Source organism: Mastomys coucha, unplaced genomic scaffold, assembly GCF_008632895.1.
Source record: "Mastomys coucha isolate ucsf_1 unplaced genomic scaffold, UCSF_Mcou_1 pScaffold23, whole genome shotgun sequence".
Lineage (NCBI taxonomy): Eukaryota > Metazoa > Chordata > Mammalia > Rodentia > Muridae > Mastomys > Mastomys coucha.
In genome coordinates this window covers 57,693,945-57,713,537 of record NW_022196906.1, presented here as the reverse complement: position 1 = coordinate 57,713,537, position 19,593 = coordinate 57,693,945, and the positions used below count along the sequence as shown (strand labels likewise).

General features: G+C 44.2%; 1 protein-coding gene across 8 annotated transcripts in view; it reads left to right on the top strand.

Annotated features, from left to right (window-relative positions):
- Map2k5 (mitogen-activated protein kinase kinase 5) overlaps positions 1-19,593 on the top strand; it is a 215,282-nt gene that overhangs the window by 115,689 nt on the left and 80,000 nt on the right. For all 8 annotated transcript variants that reach the window (XM_031343241.1, XM_031343240.1, XM_031343239.1 and 5 more), the window contains one exon: positions 1,780-1,851. In XM_031343241.1, the coding sequence (XP_031199101.1) occupies positions 1,780-1,851 (72 nt within the window). The remainder of the gene's footprint in view (positions 1-1,779; positions 1,852-19,593) is intronic.

The window sequence follows — 19,593 nt, the reverse complement described above, 5'->3', positions numbered from 1 at the left end:
TTTTTTGACAAGTTCTGTGTGCTCTTCACTTATGCACACACAGGCACCTTAGAGAAGAGCTGGGCTCTCCTTCTCACGGCTTTCTACACTGTGGACAGCTGTCGGGTGAGGAAGTAACTCCAGCTGGCCTCTTGACCATAGCTCTTCTGTCAGCAGTCCCGGCAGTAACTTTGTCTTCTTCCATGCTGGAGTTGAGGGAAAAGACCAGGCACGTCACTACCACTGCAGATGTATTCTGACTCCAGACACTCGAGAGGTTCAGAGGCTCATGTCATGCTAGGTCCATCACAGGGGCCTGGGTGTGTGTACCTTGTGTGTTGTAGAATGGGCCCCAGAGCTTGCTGCACACATTTGCTTGCCCTCCACCAGTCATCTTGTTTTTGCTGTGTGCTTCAAGACTAATTTCTCTTCTAGAGGCTATGCCAGACCTTGTGCTTACGGAGGTCTCTCACTGCCACCTGGCATCTCGAGTGTCTTCACTCTTGATAATTCTCCTCTTTTAATTCAGTTTTCTGTCTGGTTTCAGTTCTTGGTTTATACTTGTTTCAGTAGCACAGTGGGCAGATGAGGCAAATGTATATAGTCTTATCATCCAGCCCATCCAGACATTTTGTCTGAGTTCTACTTCTGTATTCTGGAGAAATACTGCAGCCTGAGAAATGCCATTCAGTAGAAAAAAAAATCAGAGAGAGGAGGAGAAGTGGGAAGACATTTGATTGTTTCTTTAACAAGTCTGGAGGGTTTTAGAATGGGCAACACCATAAGTTCCCTTTTTTGTTATATAATGTGTGTGTGTGTGTGTGTGTGTGTGTGTGCGCGTGCGCCAAAGATCAAACTTAGTTGTCTACACCTGATTTTTATTAAAATAGAGTCTCACTGAACTTGGAGCTCACAAGTGTGACTAGCCTGGCTAGCACTGTTGTTGACAACAGTGGCATCCATGCTGTTGTTCCCATAACTGGCTGGCCAGTTCCACATGAATATCTCTATCCTGACTAGGATTGTATAATGGGCTATGGGTCAGGATCTCAGCCCTACCATGATCAGTGCTGTAGCCTTGAGCTACTATTGCTCTTTTGTGGGGCTTCCATTTTTTTCAAGTCAGTTGTTCACCTGTGCAAACATTTCTGTAAGTAACCTGAAGGACTGACCAGGGGGTACCCCATAAACAACTATTCCTGGTGAGCAGAGTGTGCATGCCAGAGCTTTCTGGACCTGCCACACAACCCAAAGGGAGGTCCCAGAGTCATATGTGACACCTTGATTCCTGTCAGAAGAAACCCAGCTGTATGGAATGAAAGAGTAACAGGAGGTGGCTCTAGGGAGGTGAACTCTGGCTGTTCCTTGACCAGCCCAGGAGCTTCACCGTACTGTAAAGTCCGATTTCTAGAGAAAAGCTAAAAATGAAACTTAGCCATAGTTTTCAAGACCCTTCTGCCTAAATTCAATTAAGTTGTATACAGCCTTACATAATTTGTCTATTCCCAATGAAAATCATCCAATTGTAAGGATCAGGTCTTAACTCATTTGCTGCCTTAGTTTCTGCCCACATTAACTCACTATCTGGAGCCTTCATTTACAACATTAGTGACAGTGGTCTTCTTCTGTGACTGTGTGCAGGATTCTCTGTTACTTCTAGAAAATATATGTAAACTTCTTTTGCAGTGTGTAAATACCATGCAAATGTTGGTGATTCCCATGTTAGCTGAGCTCACATTCAGTGTGCACTGCCTTGGGTAACTTCGAGCAGCTCACAAGCTCCCTCCTGCTTTCTTACAGCCAGAAAGAATTTCAGGAGAGCAGTATGGAATCCATTCTGACGTGTGGAGCTTAGGAATCTCTTTCATGGAGGTATGTTGCTATTTGTGGTCATTGATAAGCCCTTACTGATATACTCTATTGGGAAGAATGGAACCTCTGAAAGAGTAAGGCAGACTTCAGTGTCCCTGCACACATCTGCAGACTCCATGTTGCTATCCCATGTGGCTTTTGAACTGAGTCTGCATTATTCTAGAGCACTTCTTCTCATACACCACCTGTGTAAGACATACCTGAAGTGCTTGTTAAAAACACAGGTTTGCCAGCCCCACCCCGGGCCAGTTCAATCTAAGTCCCTGAGAGTGTGCATGTGGAAACTGTTCACTAGGTGGGCCTTCTGCGTGGTCTGGAGCCCAGTTCTCTGAAAGAGGATTCCATGACAACACAGGGTGATGGCAGCCTTGGAATGTGCATGTGTGATATCCATAGGGGATTGTTTTAAAAGTTCAGCTGTAGTCATATGGATATATATGTTGTATACATGCTATATGTCTCTTTCTCTTTTAAAGAAAAAAAAACCTACTTCATTCTAATAAATGGCATGTGCATGTGGGTGGCGGTGGAGTGGTGGGGGCACGTGTATGTGGTATACTTGTATATCTTTACTCTCTATTGCTGTATTTGGAATGGACTTTTTGTCCTCAGTGAGGCAGGTGCAGTCCCATTAGAACTCCATGCTAAGAAATAGGCATACAACTTGCATTAGAAAGACACCTTGCTCACAGGAGCTGCACTCCTAGACAACCTGAGCACTCACTGGAGCTTGAAGAACAGCTTCTCAGTTCCATGAGTTCCCATCAAAGAAACCTTTTTAAAAAATAGGAACATGTTTAAATAACACCACAGATCAAGTTTCTATCACTTTTGTTTGGTCAAATACATTTTCTATGATCTTTGTAACGCATGAATGCCATTGTATTTGGAAGGAAATATCTTCAGACCCAGCTCACCTGCACAGCAGGAAGGATGCCAAAATCAAATGCTCAATGTTTATTAAACCATATTCTTCGGCCTTTCCCTGGAAGGTAATCTAAGAGGAGCTGTACTGCATGCACTGCAGCTAAGAGGCTGCAGTTGGCGGGTGGAGCTCAGGACCCAGCACTCAGCAGGATCCGAAGGGCTTGTCCTACCATTAGCCTGTTTCAGGATGAACTAACTCTGCCCTGTGGGATTGCAGTTTTGCTAGTATGGAGTTTCCCTTTGGTGTTCTAAGTCAGTGCCATTGGTTATGTTGTATAAATGATGGGTACAGTGCAGAACAGTTGAGGGCTCATGTGGTTCAGAACCCAATGCTGGGATCAGAAGACCCAGGTTGTAGTGCTAGCATTGGTACTAGTTTCCTAGGTGATCCTGGGCCAGCCTCCAGTCCCCCTTAGGCTCAGCACCTAATGTTCTTCTCTGTGCAGTAGTGAGGTCTGTCTGAGCCCTTCCGCAGACTGACACTCTACAGCTCTGCTGCTTTTAACTTCCAGCAGCTGCAGGAGAGCTGTGTGCCTGAGACAGAGATACACCCTCACCTGTGGAAGCATAGCAGCATTGTTAAGAGGGCTGGGGATACAGTAATTGCATAGCATGCATGAAGGCCTGGTTTACTTGCCAATGTGGCATACAACTGTGATCCCAACATGCAGAGATGGAGGCAGGAGGATCAGAAGTTCAAGAGCATCTTCAGATGCATAGTAAGTTGGGAGCAGGCCTGGGCTGCATGATATTATCCTTTAAAAAAAAAAAAATATGCCTGGCAGTGGTGGCACATGCCTTTAATCCCAGCACTTGGGAGGCAGAGGCAGGCAGATTTCTGAGTTAGAGGCCAGCCTGGTCTACAGAGTGAGTTCCAGGACAGCCAGGGCTACACAGAGAAACCCTGTCTTGAAAAACCAAAAAAAAAATTAAAAAATACTATTAAGAAAGCGTGACCAGGCTAGTGTCAAGAAGGTAGTGAGTTGTATCAATTGGTTGTTCCTCCTTCTTGATACTGTACTTGATTAAAGTCGAATTATCAAGGAACAGGCTGGAAAAAATTAAATCAAAGAGATAGCCAGGAACTAGGTTACAATGGCCAGGCTCAAGGCTTCAGATATTACCCTGGGAGCAAGTGATCTGACTTCAGTTTTTAATCGAGTCACAATGCTCCATGGAGCATGTCTGTAGAAGTACAGGCGTAGAAACAAGAGGATCCATTGAAATAGGTAGAAATATTGGTAGATGCCCAATAAATGTAATGTATTGAAACACATATCTATCAGTAACTTTCTAGGCACCAGCAATGTGAATCCTAATGAAGAGTGCTACATCTCAGGGAGGAGGATTGCCAGCGTGTTCATTTGTCCTGGAGGCAAACTAGTAAATAGTCTCTGGGACACTGAAGAAAACAGACTCGGCATTTGCAATCCTGAGAGTAGGGCAGAGAGAACTCTGTGAGAAAAGTCAAGTTTGAGTGTGGGATGAGTGGGTGTCAGGAGACACATGATACAGTGCAGAGCAGAAGCCTGTACTGGATGAGGGCCTGGAAGGGCTCTGTGTTCATAAGTGGGTGAGAAGGAGTGAGTCATGAGGCAGGCCGTAAGGTGATGTCTGCTTACGGTGGTCAAGAGGACAGGGCACTTAATTAAGGGCCATCTGAGAATGTGCGGTGGCAGTCACTGGCCTTGTAGGGCTTCTGACCCATCAGACAAGCAAGTGACATGTGACCAATTTAAGTAATGGAGGAAAAGTCACTAGAGAATAGATTACAGCCCCTGGCATACGTTTTGTACCAAATTTATTTAAAGAAATTAATGATAAAGGGGAATGGGAGTTTTGGGTTTATAGATGAGACACTGTATTGTTTTGTAAGTGCAGACTGCAGGAAAACCCCAAGCTCCTTAGTTCAGTCAGTGTGACGAAAATGCCATCCAAAGGGCCTGGGAACTTAGGTCAAAGAAGAACTCAAAGGTTAAGGTTCCTTTTTCTTTTTACCAGAATATAGTTGGTATAAGTGTGATAAGTACTATTCAAAACCACTACAGAGACACCTGTAGCTCCAGCCTTCAAGACTGAGACAGGAGGATCAGTGAAGGCCAGCCTGAGCTACATTAAAAACAAAAAACAAAAAAATAAACAAATAAGTCAGGGCTGGGGAGATAGCTCAGTCAGTAAAGCACTTTGCACACAGGCACATGGACCTGTGTTCAGTCCCCAGCACCCACACAGAAATGTAGCTGGCAGAGCATGCTGGTGACCCCAGCACTGAGGAGGCAGAGACAAGTAACCTGGGGTACACTGGCCAGCTGCCCTACCCAACCGTTATGCTCAAGCTCCGAGTGAGAAATCCTGTGTTTAAAACCTCTTAGAAGGTGCTACCCAAGGCTGACCTCTGCCTCCGCACATACTGCTTCATGTGCACACAAGCACACAATAGACAGAAGTGTGTGTTGCTGTGGCATTTTAAAATCTGAGGGACAAATTACTTCCTGAACCACAATCAGTATTTTGAAGGAGCTTTGCCTCTGCTCTCATTGTTAAAACAGCTCTCAGTGTGCACTTCAAGGAAGCCTTCATTCATTCATTTACTCATTCATTCATTCATTCATCCATTTTCCTGGTATAAATGCCATGGGTAGGCTCTGCAGAGCACTGGCTGCATAACTAGGAAGATCCTGCCTCTAGTAAGGAAAGACTAGAACCCTGAAGTGACAGGCCTCAGTAAAGGTGTAGATAAAGGACTCCTGGAGCTCAGGGGGCTGATGGAGGGTTGGCATTTGAGTGGAATCAGTCTTGAAGTGAGCTTGCCACCAGGAGAAGGGACTCAAGGGAGATTCCTTCCACAGCCATTCCACCCACTCTGAAGTGTAGACCTTTAAGGAGGGCTAGGTGACAGTGCAGGAGAGTAAGGCCTCACGAGTCTCATGAAGGCATGGAGGCACACCTTTCTCAATGTTTTAAGCTGACCAGTTCATTGCCACAGAGTATCTGTGGTGAAGAAAAAATGGGCATCAGAATAGGAAACTAAACTAAACTAAACTAAACACAGAGTTTTCTGTGTCTGCTGGGGTCCCCAGGACCCTCCCATTCTGTAAACCCTCCTTTCCACAGTTCATCCTTGGTAGCTCCTCCTGCTGCCCCTTCCCTGCTAATGTGTTGTCATGGGGAGTCCATGTAGCAAGTCCAGTAGCAAGACCTCTCACCGAACTCTTTCATAAAGATAATGCTACATGCCACTAAAGTGTGCGGATAAAAAGAATTGCAGACAGCTGCATTTGTGCCTTAAGCAAAGAACCTTTAATAGCAGGCTATCTTTTATCTGCCCCCATCTCTTCTCAGGCCAGCAGCCCTCTTCTCCTGGGAGAAAGCGGGTCTCCTCCAGATGTTGTCAGCTGTATGAAATATCTGGAGTTGGCAAAGTACCACAAAGATTGAAATGAGACTAGTCAGCCTGAGTTGAGGACAGTTTATGGTTTGGGGGATTCGGCCCCTTTCTCTGCTGTGCGCTTATGGCTCTCCACACAGATCTTTAAAATGTTTGTGGCACCCCTCCTGTGGGTCAGTTCTGAAGCCAAATAAAGGAGATCTCAGCACATGGGTTGATGTGAGCTCACTGCGTAGTGGGTAAGAAAATCACATGGACATGAGTTCTTCCTGTAAGACACACCAAGAGTCAGAATGGAAATGCTGAGAGTAATGGAGAAGACAGATGTGAGATCAGCAAGGCTGAGGATCCTGAGCTGAGGCAAGTAGGAAGGCTCCTCCCACCCCACAAGACTTGTTGGCCACTTTTACAAGGCTTCTGGGCCTAGTAACCAGGTGGTTTTTTCAGACTTGTTCACCAGGTGCTGCTTTTCAGGACTAAACTTTGGGATAAAACTAGCTTGACCTACCAAGACGAGAGCTTTGTTTTCCCTGAGTCTGAAGGATTTTTCATAATCTTTAGGGTGGGAGTGCCAAAACCATATTGAGGCAGCTTCTTAATTTCATAAGCAATAGAGTCCTTACCTAGTCTTGCAGAGGAGAGTCTGCTCACTTGATTTTTCACTAGTTAATTATTCCTCACATTATACCATTTGAGTCACAACATAAATCTGTAAATGGGAGATAAACAACCACATGTTGAAAAGATGGTCTTTGAGAGGGAAACCGTCAGTGCACTCTGTCCTCTAGCCCTGTGCCCAGCATGGGGCATGAGTGTTAGAAAGGAACAGGGACCTGCTGTGGTGGAACTCATCTGTAATTCCAGTACTCAAAGGTAGAGGCAGGGGGATTTTGAGTTTTGAGGCCAGCCTAAGATACACAGCAAGACCTCATCTCTAAAAAAACAAACAGGGGTCTGCTGGGATGGCCCGGTGAGTAAAGGCCTCGCTCTGCAAGCCAGGTGACCTGAATTTAAGCTCTGGAACCTACTTAAGGGTGCAGGGATCACAGGGTTGTCCTCTGACCTCCGATATACTCAAGGTAGCCCAAGTGTGCTCCCTCACACACTTCACACGTTCCCGTGCACGCACACACTCATGCATACATACACTGGGTGTTTGGCGGGTCTGAGTGTTAAAGGCTGGTAAAGGGTGTGAAGCATGCTAATACACCTTTAGCAGCACCGAGAGGCAGAGGCAGACAGATGTGTTCTAGTCTATGCAGTAAAGCTGCGTAGCCAGAGTACACAGTATAAATCCATCTCAAATAAATAAACCTTTAAAATGTTTTAAGTGAAGTAAACAAAACACACAATAACCTCCTTTGGGAAGGTACCAGGCCCACAGGGCTCTGCTTAGGGATTCCTTCGGGAGGGCTCTCACAATCCTTACTGAGGTTGGCAATGAGTACTCTCCCGACAGACTTCTCTGCAGGAGTCAGACAGCAAGTCCATCTCCAGCACGCGCTTGCTCTTTTCACATTGTCCCCGCTCTTTCTGCCTTTGTTTGCAGCTTCCCTCCTGTCTCCTGAGTCTGAGGCGCAGAGCAGGCTGGCTCGACATGCTTGGTTAATTGGTGTGTCATTCAGTCCTGCGAGGCTCCTCTTCAGCACTTGCACTGCTTTATTGAAGTGCTTTGAATGATGTGTTAAATGATGAAAGCAAGGACCATGGTTTAGAAAAATGTCTCCAGATAGGTGAAGAACATACTCAGAGAGTCACACAAGGTCATTGTCATCAAAGTAACACCACCTCTTAAGGATGTCTATGAGCTCCATTGTTTTGACACAGTTTTTCTTAAGTTATTTTTTTTTCAACTTGTTTTTTTGGGGGGGGTGAGGATTTTTATTTTGGGGTTGTTTTGTTTTGTTTTTTGTAGTGCCAGGGATGGCATTTCAGGCTTCTCATGGATAACATGTCCTACTTCTGAGTTGTGCCCCAGCCCTTTCTCGAAGTTTAGAATTACCTTTACAAAATAAGTCCATGCGCTATGACACTCTCATGTTATATGTGCCTTTTCCTTTATCTGCCCAAGATATAAGTTGAACATGCATCCTTCATGGCTCTGTTCTCGGCAGGTGAGAGTGACACTTTGTTCTTCTGACCATCTCTATGTAGGTCTGGCTTGTGACATGGGCATTTCCTGCTTCATAGCTGAGTCATTTATGCAGAGTTCAAATCTGATTCCCTCAAGACTTACATTATCCAGTGCCATTCCAGCGCCCTAGTGGGTACTCAGGAATCTTTTTGGCTCAGTTTTTCCAACTTGTGTAACAGCTTTAAATTAGTGGCTAAAAACAAAAACCAGTTTTTAACTTTGATGGGACCTCTGACAGATGTTTGTGGAGTGTCGCTTGTCACCCACACGTGAAGAAGTGATTTCTCTTTGCCAACACAGCAGACCCAGATTCAAATTGCACCTCAGCCATAGCAGCCTAGGCAAAGAACCTTGGCCGCAGTGCATGGTGTCTCAGAGTCTGTCTCTGCATCTGAGTGTGGGCTCAGGCCGCAGGGAGGAACAGAGGCATTGTCAGCTCTTCCCTTAAAAGGAGGCAGCTTCGGAAATGCTCACATCTAGCCAGTTCACTAGAGATGCCTAGACCCCAGGGTTAGCCCACTCAACTCAAGCACTGCTGACAGTACAATGAAGGCACCCACCGAGGACAACAGCTGAAGGGAAAACAGCATCAACACAAAAGCCGTAGCTTCCATCTTAACAGCAATAAGCTAGAGCTGATTCTGGAGCCATTTTGAGTGACCATGACCCAGGAACAAAGAGAGGCAAGGGAAGCTTCTAAAGGCCCAAGATCTTGTGTCATGATGCTCTTAGCTTTAGGGCTGTTGAGACTACGTGCTCTGCTAAGCTAATAGATTCTAAAAGCTTCCTAGCTATTAGCTGCCAGATGTTAATTCAGACAGAGGCGGGCAGAGAATGGCTGTTCCGAGGGCTAGAGCTAGCCCAAGGTAAAGTAATCAGCCAATGGGCCTGCAGCATTCCAGTCTTTCTGCAGTCCTACCCGTCCAGTCCTTCTCTGTAGACAGATCTTCCCAGGAGTCCTCCTTCACAACAGCCACCCCTAGATTTTGGATGTGATAAAACAGATGAGCAGTGATTGGTAAAGAACAACACATGTGGGAGTATGAAGCCTCCATCAGCAGCAAGAAGAGCAAGGGCAGTGGCCTGGCTGGAGAAGAACACCCCAAAGCTCCTCACCTGGTAGCTGGGAGTAAAGTGGGGCCTGGAGACTTGTCTCAGAGGTTTTGCTTTTGCTTCTGGTTGCTGGGGCTAAACCAAGGCCTTGCTTGTGTTTTGAGAGTGCACGGCCCCCCCAGCCCTCAGGCTGTTTGAGAAGCAGTGAAACTGTTAACCACAGACCATTTCCCCAGCTCAGCATATGAGGCAAACCAGTGACTGTCCCCAACATGAGACTGAGTCGAGGCTCTGGAAGACTAGAAGGCATCTGGGGCCATAAAAACCTGGTCCCTGTAACCAAGATGAGGCTCACCAGTGGCCAAGACCACAGGCAGGAGATTGGCAGGGACTTTCTCCAGGGTAGTCTGGCCAGGAAGTCTAATGCATCCAGAGGTTGGGTGTTTACCAACAGCTGCCCGACCAGATGGAGCTCACAGGAAGCCCTCTCCTAGTCCACATGTCCCACACAGGAGCTGTTCTTACTGTATAGCACAAGTTGACTGATGTTCCTTAAGTAGACCAGGCTAGTCTCCTGCCTCAGCATCTTGAGTTGCTAACATTAGAGCTGTGCCTTACTCTCAACAAGATGTGTGAGAACAGAGGTCTGAGAGGACTAAGAATAAGCACGTGAGGACCTAAAACCTGTGCAGTAAAAAAAACTTGAGGAAGCAGGAATGAGGGCATACTGTGTTCCAGAGACAAGAGCAACAGACAGGGAGGAAGGAAAATGAGAAAACCAGGTGAGCAAGTGTGCCATGCAAAACGAATCAGAGTTCATCAGAGAACGGGTTTAACTTCGACAGTGCAGTACAAGAGAGCCATGTGTGTCTGAGAGCCTTTCTCCTAGGGAAAAACACTAATCTCTTTTCTAAGTGGTAGGTGGGAATATTTTTGTCCTCATAGTTTGAATTTTTATAATACATAGATTTTTTTTAAAAACAAGAGTTCAGATGTGGTAGCACATGCCTTTAATCCTGGCACTCAGGATGCAGAAGTCAAATATCTGTGAGTTCAAGGCTAGCCTAGTCTACATAGTGAGTTTCAGGACAGCCAAAGCTACAAAAAAAGAAAAAGGAAGGAGGGAAAAAGCTGTCAGACACATTTCTGAGAATACAGTCGCTTTCCTTGCCGTACCTGTTAAGGTAATGAGTAAATATATTCTGGAAGCAAAACTAGAGCATAATAGTTTGGACTATTTTCAAAACATTTAACATTAATAACCACATAAAGTCACTTTAAAAATTAAGCTGCAGGACTGGAGAGATAGCTCAATGGATAAGAGCACTGTCTGCTCTTCTAAAAGACCCAGGTTCAATTCCCAGCACCAATATGGCAGCTTGCAATTATCTGTAACTCCAGTTCCAAGGGATCTAACACCCTCACACCAATAAAATGCACATGAAATAAAATAAGATAAATGAGAAGTAAGCTGCAAGTGGCATGGTGGCATGTGCCTTTATTTAATCCCAGCACTCAGATCCCAGATGTCTGAGTGTGACACAAGTCTAGTCTACAGAGTGAGTTCTGGGGTAGTCAGGGCTACACAGAGAAACCCTTGAAGGGGGAAAGAAAGGGGAGGAAGGAAAGAAAGCTGCTGGGCCAGGTAACACAGACCTCTCCTCCCGTCGTGAGGGAGCAGGAGGCAGGGGCAGCACTTGATTGTGCCACCATAGGGTCTTGCCATCAAAACTGGAGAGGAAAGAGGAGGTGGGGAGGCAAAGACAAGCTCTTTAGACTAGCTAGCATCTTGTGTGCGCCATGCTCTTAGCAGGTAGCACAAACTACAGAACCTTACCCAGAATTGATTCCACCTCCTGCCAAAACCACAAAACAAACCCACACTGAGGGAGCTGGCTCAGGTAGGTATCCAACTGAGGCTTTGTCTCCTGGCTTAGCCCCTTGTACTCTGTGAGCCTGTGAGCCTGGTCTGAGAAGTGACAGGTAGCTCTAGTTCCCTGGAGCAGCTGCTGTCCCTTTTGTAGATCATGAAAAGTTTGGCATTCGGTATGATTGGCTCAGCTTCAGATATTTCTCCTTTTTAAATTTATTATTGTTTTGTTTTTTGAGACAGGACCTTAATATGTATCTCTGTCTAGCCTGGAACTTGCTTTGTAAGGCATGCTCTTCAAACTTGCAACAGTCCTCCTGCCTCTGTGTTCCCCCACAACCCTTCACCCCATACACTCGGTGCTGCCTGACTTCCTCCCTTTTAAAAATGTGAGCAGTGGTTGAACCTCCTTCCACAGTGAGTTTGGTTTGCCCTTGCGGCTGTGGGCGAGCACCCTTGTTTACGAGAGCACACACACCTCAGAGCAGAGGCAGGCTGCAAGGATGTGGCTCTGCAGCATCCTTTGGACCTCCCACCCTTCCCTTGGCTCTTGTAGAGGAAAAGAACACGGAACTGTTTCTGACACCCATCCCCACTCCTGCTCATCTTTCTATAATTATGTCCTAACTTGATATTTTTATACTGTGTGACTTTTTGATCTAATGTTTTTTATAACTTGCTGGAGTGGAGGGGAAAGCTGTTGAAGTGACTTTAGCAGGTAATAGAGCAACTGACCTAGTCCTTTGCAAGGTCTGTGAAGGATCCAGCTGACTCAGATAGCAGGACAGGTCAGGTTCCAGATAAGCATTTTATCCTTTTGATGTATTTCAGGTTAACTAAAATATTTTTTGCCAGCAGTACACACCCATGCCACCTCACCCGTAAACACAGACACACCAAATTTGGAGTTTTAAAAAACACAGAGTTAACAGTCTTGACATAAAAAATAAAATAAAATAAAGAAATCAGAGAGTCCTGGCATCTGATACTTCACTGCAGATGTTTGAAGGATTATTGGTGGAGAAGCAGCAAGCTGTTGATTTACATCCATTGAGGCAAATCTTCCAAAGCTAAAAGCAAAAATCAAAAAAAAAAAAAATCTTAAAAAGTTCCATAGTATTGTTTAATATACTTTACTTTTCTTTTTTCGGGTTTTTGATTTTGTTTGTTTGTTTGTTTTTCAAGACAGAGTTTTCTCTGTTTAGCTCCAGGTGTCCTGGGATTCACTCTGTAGGCCAAGCTCGCTTCCAAACTTATAGAGTTCCACCTGCCTCTACCTCCTGAGCACTGGAACTAACACGTGTGAGCTACTATGCCCAGATCAATATACTTTTCTAATAGATACATCCCAATAATGTTTCCACTTGGCAATGGAAACACCCCTAAGGACATTTAAGTAGGAGTTAAATGGCCACTTGTCCCAGAAGAAATTCTTCATAAAAGAGACCAGTATGAGTGTAGATCCAATACAGTTAATTTTGTGCATTTCAGGCTCTGTGACCATCACTGGTGCCTGTTGTGAGCAAAATTGCAAAATCCTGCCTCCGTGGAGCCATGGTTTGAAGAAGGGTGCTTGGCAGTTATGACTTCTCAGACAGAAGGCCTCCGATGATGTGAGGAGATAGTGGCATAGGATTACCTCCTGAGTAGAGATGGAAAGGACATGAGGAAACCAGTCTTCTGTGACTTGTGTCCCACAAGACTGACAACTCAGGCAACTGCTGTAGCTCAACTTAGAGACACCCAGTGGCAAGATCCACTGCTCCTAGAATCCTTTCCCTCCTCAACCCAGTGACCTAGGAACAGCTTTAAAACCTGGTTCTTAGTCCTGAAGACTGTCTTATAGACTTCAGCTCTGAACGTGAAAGTGATTTTGACATGTCTGCTGCATCTATTTAGGAAGTTCTTTTACACCCCTTATCCTTTACTTAGAAATTGGAGTGTTGTTGCTTTTTAACTAAGAAGGAAGATTGCAGAACTTGGTGGCTCGTGCCCCTTACCACTGAGAAAGCCACTCTAGAGGTGGCATGTGTCCACGCAGCCCAGACTTGAGACTTTCAGCTATGAAGTAGTCTGGTGCTCTTTCCTCTTTAGAACTGTTGACATGCCTCTGCTCAATGACATTCTAACCAGAAGGGTGGCACACAGCTCTTCAGCTGCACAGATAACTAAATAAGCCCCTGGGTACTTCTTACCCTACGTCAGCTTCTTCCTGGAGTGATGGGAAATGATGAGAAGTTACTGATGGGACCTTTGGAAGGTGGCTCTACTTTGTAAGTATCAAACCTCCCATTTTGTGAGGAAGCTGAGAGCCAGAGAAAATGAAGGGCCATCCAAGAAGATTAAATGGCTGTACCAAGCTGCATAGAGCAGCCAGCTCCTGCCTCTCAGATGAGGTGTGCTGCTTTTGTTACATGAGTTACAAGACGGACAGTGAGTAGGCAGGACATTATGTATAGGCCAAGGCAGGCTGGCCGTGCTCCTAAGCAAGGCTGTGTCCCAGCTGCACTTGACAGTACCCTCACGGTGGGTCTGTCTCATAGCACTTTGCAAGGTGCCTGTTCTCTCCCAGAAACCAAGGGCTAGTTCATTTTATTCAAACATTAATCTCGTAAATGATATATCAGAAGTAATAGGAAATGTGTGGGTAAGAGTTCAGTGTGGTCATCTGCCCGGTGTTGCATTGGCACCAGAATCCACCCCTGGTGCTCCTGGATGGAAGCTGTGCTGATGAGAGTGAAGGCTGCCCTCAAAGCCTGGGAGAGCCTTGCATTTATCCGTTACTGATTAATAGGCCCCTCTAAATGATAAAATAACAAATATTTCTTTCCTCAAGACCCTGTGAGTCACGAGTCCTAGCAGGGTTCAGCCATCCCTTTCAGCATGAAAGGCCTCTGGAGCTTGTTCTCCGGTAGTAAAGAATAGGGCCTCCACACTGCCCTGTCAGCAGCTTGTGTGGCATCTGAGTAGAGAGCAGGAGAGACTGGGGATAGCTCTTCTGGTAGTCTTGCTCCACAGGTGCTCTCCTCCTCTGCCTCCTCATGGATAGCTTCCTTGTACCTGTGTTGTACACTGGGAAGAGCTGCAGGACTATTAAGTCTGAACCTCAGAAATGGGACAAAATGTATTCTGCCATGTGTTGCTGAAACAACATAAGCTCCTGATAAGAAAGCTCCAAGGCCAATCTGTAAAAGCACCCTGGTTAGGGATTGTGTGAAGTCCATCTTGGAAACATAGTACACTACAGATTTCTGGAAGAAATGGTGTTAAGCTAAGTCTTGATGAATGGGGTAGATATAGCAGACACCGTCCAGCTAGAGCAGCAGCACACACCAAGCCAAGCGTCTTATAGTATCATCCCATTTTGACTACCTGACCTTGAGCTAGGAATTGAAATGAAGATTCACTAGAGCTCAGTAGACTAAACGCCAGCCCTGATGTTTTCTCAAGTATCCTCAGCTGCATGACTACAGAGAATAGTTGGGAGCCCATGGAAGTTGTCCTCTAAGAGATGTGGCATGGTTGAAGCTACCTGTTGTCGGAGGACAGGTCAGCATTACACCCACCTTAAAGGCATGTCATTTTTTAATTCTTACAAGGCTATTAGTGGTTAGCATTAAGCACATGAGATGGGTTTCCGTTTTTAAGTCTTTAATAAGAAATAATCCACCTGAATTAATTATAATGAAAGTGGTAGCTACTTGTCATTCTAAGTAGAGATGTCTATTAGATAAGTGGGCTCTGACATCAGACTCTAATGCTGAAGAGCATGTAGTATGGCCATTTTGGCATGGTAGCTAAGCAACCAAACCATGGGAAGGTGTCTCCAGCCCCATTTAGCATAAACACCTAACACCTAATGCCTGTTGTTGGCCCTAATTGAGTTTCTGGTGTCATAGAGAACATAAAAAGCTCTTGGCTTAGTGTTCACTGTACACAGGGCTAAAATCCACCAGGTATTAGAGATACAGGGAGATTTTGAATACTGGCCATTACCAGGTAGGCTGAGATAAAGCCAGGAGTATGAACTTGTCTGCATAGCTGTGGCCAGAGTCTTCTGGGACGGAGTCCCCACAGAAGAAAGGACAAGGGGATACGTGGGAACTGTCCCGAAAGGCAGGCAGACTCCATTTGTCATCTGTCACACCGGCTAAGGTTCCAGACAGGAGCCACCCTTGCTACTGCAGTTAGGACTGTGCAGTCATTTGAAGAACAATGCTTTTTCTATTACAAACGTAAAGTGGTTGCTTTCATCCATACTAACTCAACTTTACATCTTTCTAATTCAAAATCTCACACCAAGTCTCCTCTAATGCACGGACTGCCATCAAAGGAGACCTTTTTGCAGTTGTTTGTAAGTGACTTTTAGAGATTTCGTTATATGCCAGATATTTTAATTAGCATTTCGTGCGCAGAGCCACTGATGAAAATCAACATAGAACAATTAGAATGTCTGCAAGGCCAGAAAGTGGGCTTTTAAATAGGCTTTTTTTTTTCTCTTCTTTTTTTTTTTATTAAGTTTAACAATTAGCAGCCTCATATTTACTGTGGCCTAATTGGAATTAATATATTACCTTTAAACACAGTATTCAGTCCAAAAGTTGTTCAGCCAGGTCTTGGTTTAATGTAGTGCAGATAGACAGATAAATGTATGTGCAGCACTCTCGTGTACACACGCACGCACATACATTTATATACAAAGAAAATGGTACAAGTAAAATAGCATTATGGGAGAGGAAGAAGGCTTGCATTTCAGGTCATCAAGGTTAAGAAGCCCAAGAAACCTTTAGATATTCAAGACAGTTGTATTCAGCCTAGAATCTACTTTTTATCATCCTCATTGGCCCTTCAGGATGAAGAAAAGACACTGTCCAGCCCTGGCAGTAGTTTGCTAGCAGGAGAATTAGGAGAAAGGTACTGATGCCTGAGGGGTGGGTCATGAATTAGTAATTGCTATGTGGCGGATGAGCCCGTCAGAAGAGTTGAAAATGAGGAAGTTGCCTCACAGAGCACTATCAATCACTCAGTGACCATAACTTCCAGTAATTAGTGTATTTTATGGGCTTTTGCTTCAGTGGCTCGAAAGCCCATATGCTGCACTCACAGCTAAACTTTGCCGGAGTAATATTCCAGGATGATTTATCCTCTTGCTGCACTGGGAGATAACCCTATATTAGGTGAAGATTGTGAACTAAGCTGCAATAAAGTGTAAGTTTAGGTACAGTTTGCCCAGGTTGAGACCTCAATGTATCATGCTTTTGAGCATCCATGGTCGGGCCAAAGCAAGCAATCATTTCTAACAGTGAAACAAATAAAGCAATTAAAGGACTAACATTAGGATATTGTGTTTGTGAATTACTGTTGCCCTCTCCCCATTTAAGCATCCACTGTAATAAGCCCATTTCTAATTAGAAAAACAGCAATGCTGTATTGGAATCATTTATTTGTAATGCTGTCTTTCCTCCATGATTGCTGGTAATCTGGGGTAGAATGCAGGACCTTCTGAGTGGTGGGGAAGTGCTTGATTTATCCTTTTGTGCTACTTTGTTTGGGCTCCTTAAGTTACAATAAATCTACTGACGATCTGTGGAGTCTGGCAAAGATGAGGATTTCCTTTAGAAATGCTGGCACATGCTAAGGAGCAAGCCTGGCGGGAACCTCCCAGTTAGGCTCTTTCTACACAAAGAGGAAACCAATGTTATTTACCAGCTCTCAGGGGCACTTGGCACTCCTCGTGCAGGCATAATGAGTTATTTGCTGAGGTTCACCCAGTGCACCGGAAGTCCCCGGGGGCCTTTGCAGACAGGGTTCCCTGCCATTGCCAAAACATCTGTAGAGCCCAGCGTTCTAATAATTTAACAAGCTTTGCCACCAACTTACAGTATGACCTTGGGCAAATTAATTAAGCTTCTGGTGCCTCCATTGGGCAATAATTCTGTTTGTGTTAAAGAAATCCTTGGAGTTTGTAGGAAAGCATTATGTCAAGATAAGTATAAATTGACTAAGGAAAGAAACAGACTTGGCTGTACCATAGTCCCTGCAGAGGAGACACCTCTGTGCAGCTTCTTATGATCTGGTCCTGAGCTTTCCTGAGATAGAGATGCTAGTGAGAAGCTAATCTCACCAGGCTTAGATGAGTAGGTGTGTAGTGTGACACCTTCATTACATTTATTATCCCATCTTTAATTTCCAATGCATTATCACATCATATGAGTTAAACAATAATAGTAAAACAAACTAATTGTCTTTAATTAAAGTGAATTAGGTTTTGATTTCAATATATTTGATGTAGCGAGAACTGAGGATGTGGAGGGTCCCAAAGGTTATTAGGGCAGATTTCTGTGGGGCCTGATGGTGTTAGTAATAACCCTTTTCCTCGTGGTTCTAGACATGAACAGATATGTCATTTCATCAGTCTCTGTTACTCGCACTTATGCCCCTCCACAGGGGTCGCAGATTCCACAAGTTAGCAGCTAATGGCGTTATACATTAAAAATTGAAGCTTCCCTCACTCCAAGGCCTTGCAAGGCTTTGTTCTTAAGCCCTAGACACTTTGGAGTGCAGCTGCAAACTATAGGCAGAAGATTAAATTAATTTGTAACTCTTTTTTTTTTTTTTTTTGGTCCACATTTAAATCCTCCACATTTAATTGAAACCCTACTTCAAGACGCTCTGTGTTTCTGCGTTCTTTGTTGTTAGTTTAACCTCTGAAGCTCTTTAACACTGGCAAATTGCTGTTATAGCCGTTGGATTGTCTTGAAACCATTCCATAAGCAGACAATGAAATTGATACATGGGAAGAAATGTCAAATCGTAGGGTAGATTTTAAAGTGTTTAATATTTATTGTGGGTCTTCTCCAGCATAGTTTGAGGTGATGTAAGCTCGATCTTTAGGCCTGAGCAAATTGGTCTTGGGATGAAAACTCACCTAGGGAATTTTATGTCATTTAGTAGTTAAGTCTATTTTGATTTTTTTTTAAGTTTCCCTGTGTCTGAATGCACCAAGTGGCTATCTAGTTAAGTCTATTTTGATTTTTTTTAAGTTTTCCTGTGTCTGAATGCACCAAGTTTCTGTCGAGTTAAGTCTATTTTGATTTTTTAAGTTTCCCTGTGTCTGAGTGCACCAAGTGGCTGTCGAGTTTCTATGAAATGGAACCCTAACTGCAGCACACAATCTAAATGCAAAATCCTTAGATGGAAGTTTAATTGTGTAAAATGTGCACAAGGTAATTAAGAACAAATTTTAGAACATTTCGGACTATAAAGTCTTCCTTCAGCTATATTGAAAATGCTTATTTTCAATTTGCAGTTATGCGAGAAACATAGGATATGTCTAAATTAAGAATTTTTTTAAAAACCGAGTGCTTTTTAGTGCAAGTGTAAACTTAAAACTCATTCCATTGCATTGCTGATGGCCTGAGTAGGTAACTTGATCTGAGTGTGCCGTCCCCCCCTGCTGACTGCCTTGCCTCCTCTCTCTTAAGTTCTGGGAGGGTAATTTCCCTGTCATGTTGTTACTTTGCAAATATTTTCTACCCTAACTTTCTATTAAAATATAAAGGGTTTCTATTATGTATTTGATAATAGTTCTAGTTCTCTCTCTCTCTCTCTCTCTCTCTCTCTCTCTCTCTCTCTCTCTGTGTGTGTGTGTGTGTGTGTGTGTGTGTGTGTGTGTGTATGTCTTACACACACAGAGGCCCAAATATATTTATTATTTACAGTATAAAAACCAACATACTCCAGTGCTGCAACCTCAAGAACAATTTGTAGGTTATGGTTGGTCAAATCAAAGATCAATAAATGACTCTGAGGAACATTTCTGGTTTCACAGTGAAATGTTAGTGATTCCGGTTATTTCAATGTATTCTCAACTGTGACCACGTCCACGGTCTCTTTTTCCTGCCCTTTACACAAGAAATGTCCCACAACCTCTGTTGAGCCGTTTGTTAACTGTTTAGGGTTTGTTTGAAGTTAAAATGCACTTGTTTATTTAACATTAAATAGAATGCTTTCCTTGCCTCCTGTCTACCTCCATCCCAGCCACCAACAGTAGACCTATTCCAGGACCTGCACAAAGTCACCTGTCTCCTCCTGGGAGTGAAGGGATAAGAGAGTCTGTTGATGGATTGCTGGCGTGTCTTCATTTTTTTAGTACACTTTTTTTAAAACACTGGACTTAAGCTGCCTATATATAAATGCTCCCCTCATAAAGATGACAGAGCGAGTGGGCATCCCTATTGGCCAAGCCCTAATCTGTTTGCTTTGCTGCAATCCTTCTTTTCCTCCCCCTTCCTTTAACTGTTAACCTATTTATAAATCTAAATCTACACACAAAGGTCATTGGTTGGCTGAACTTAAACCATTTTACTC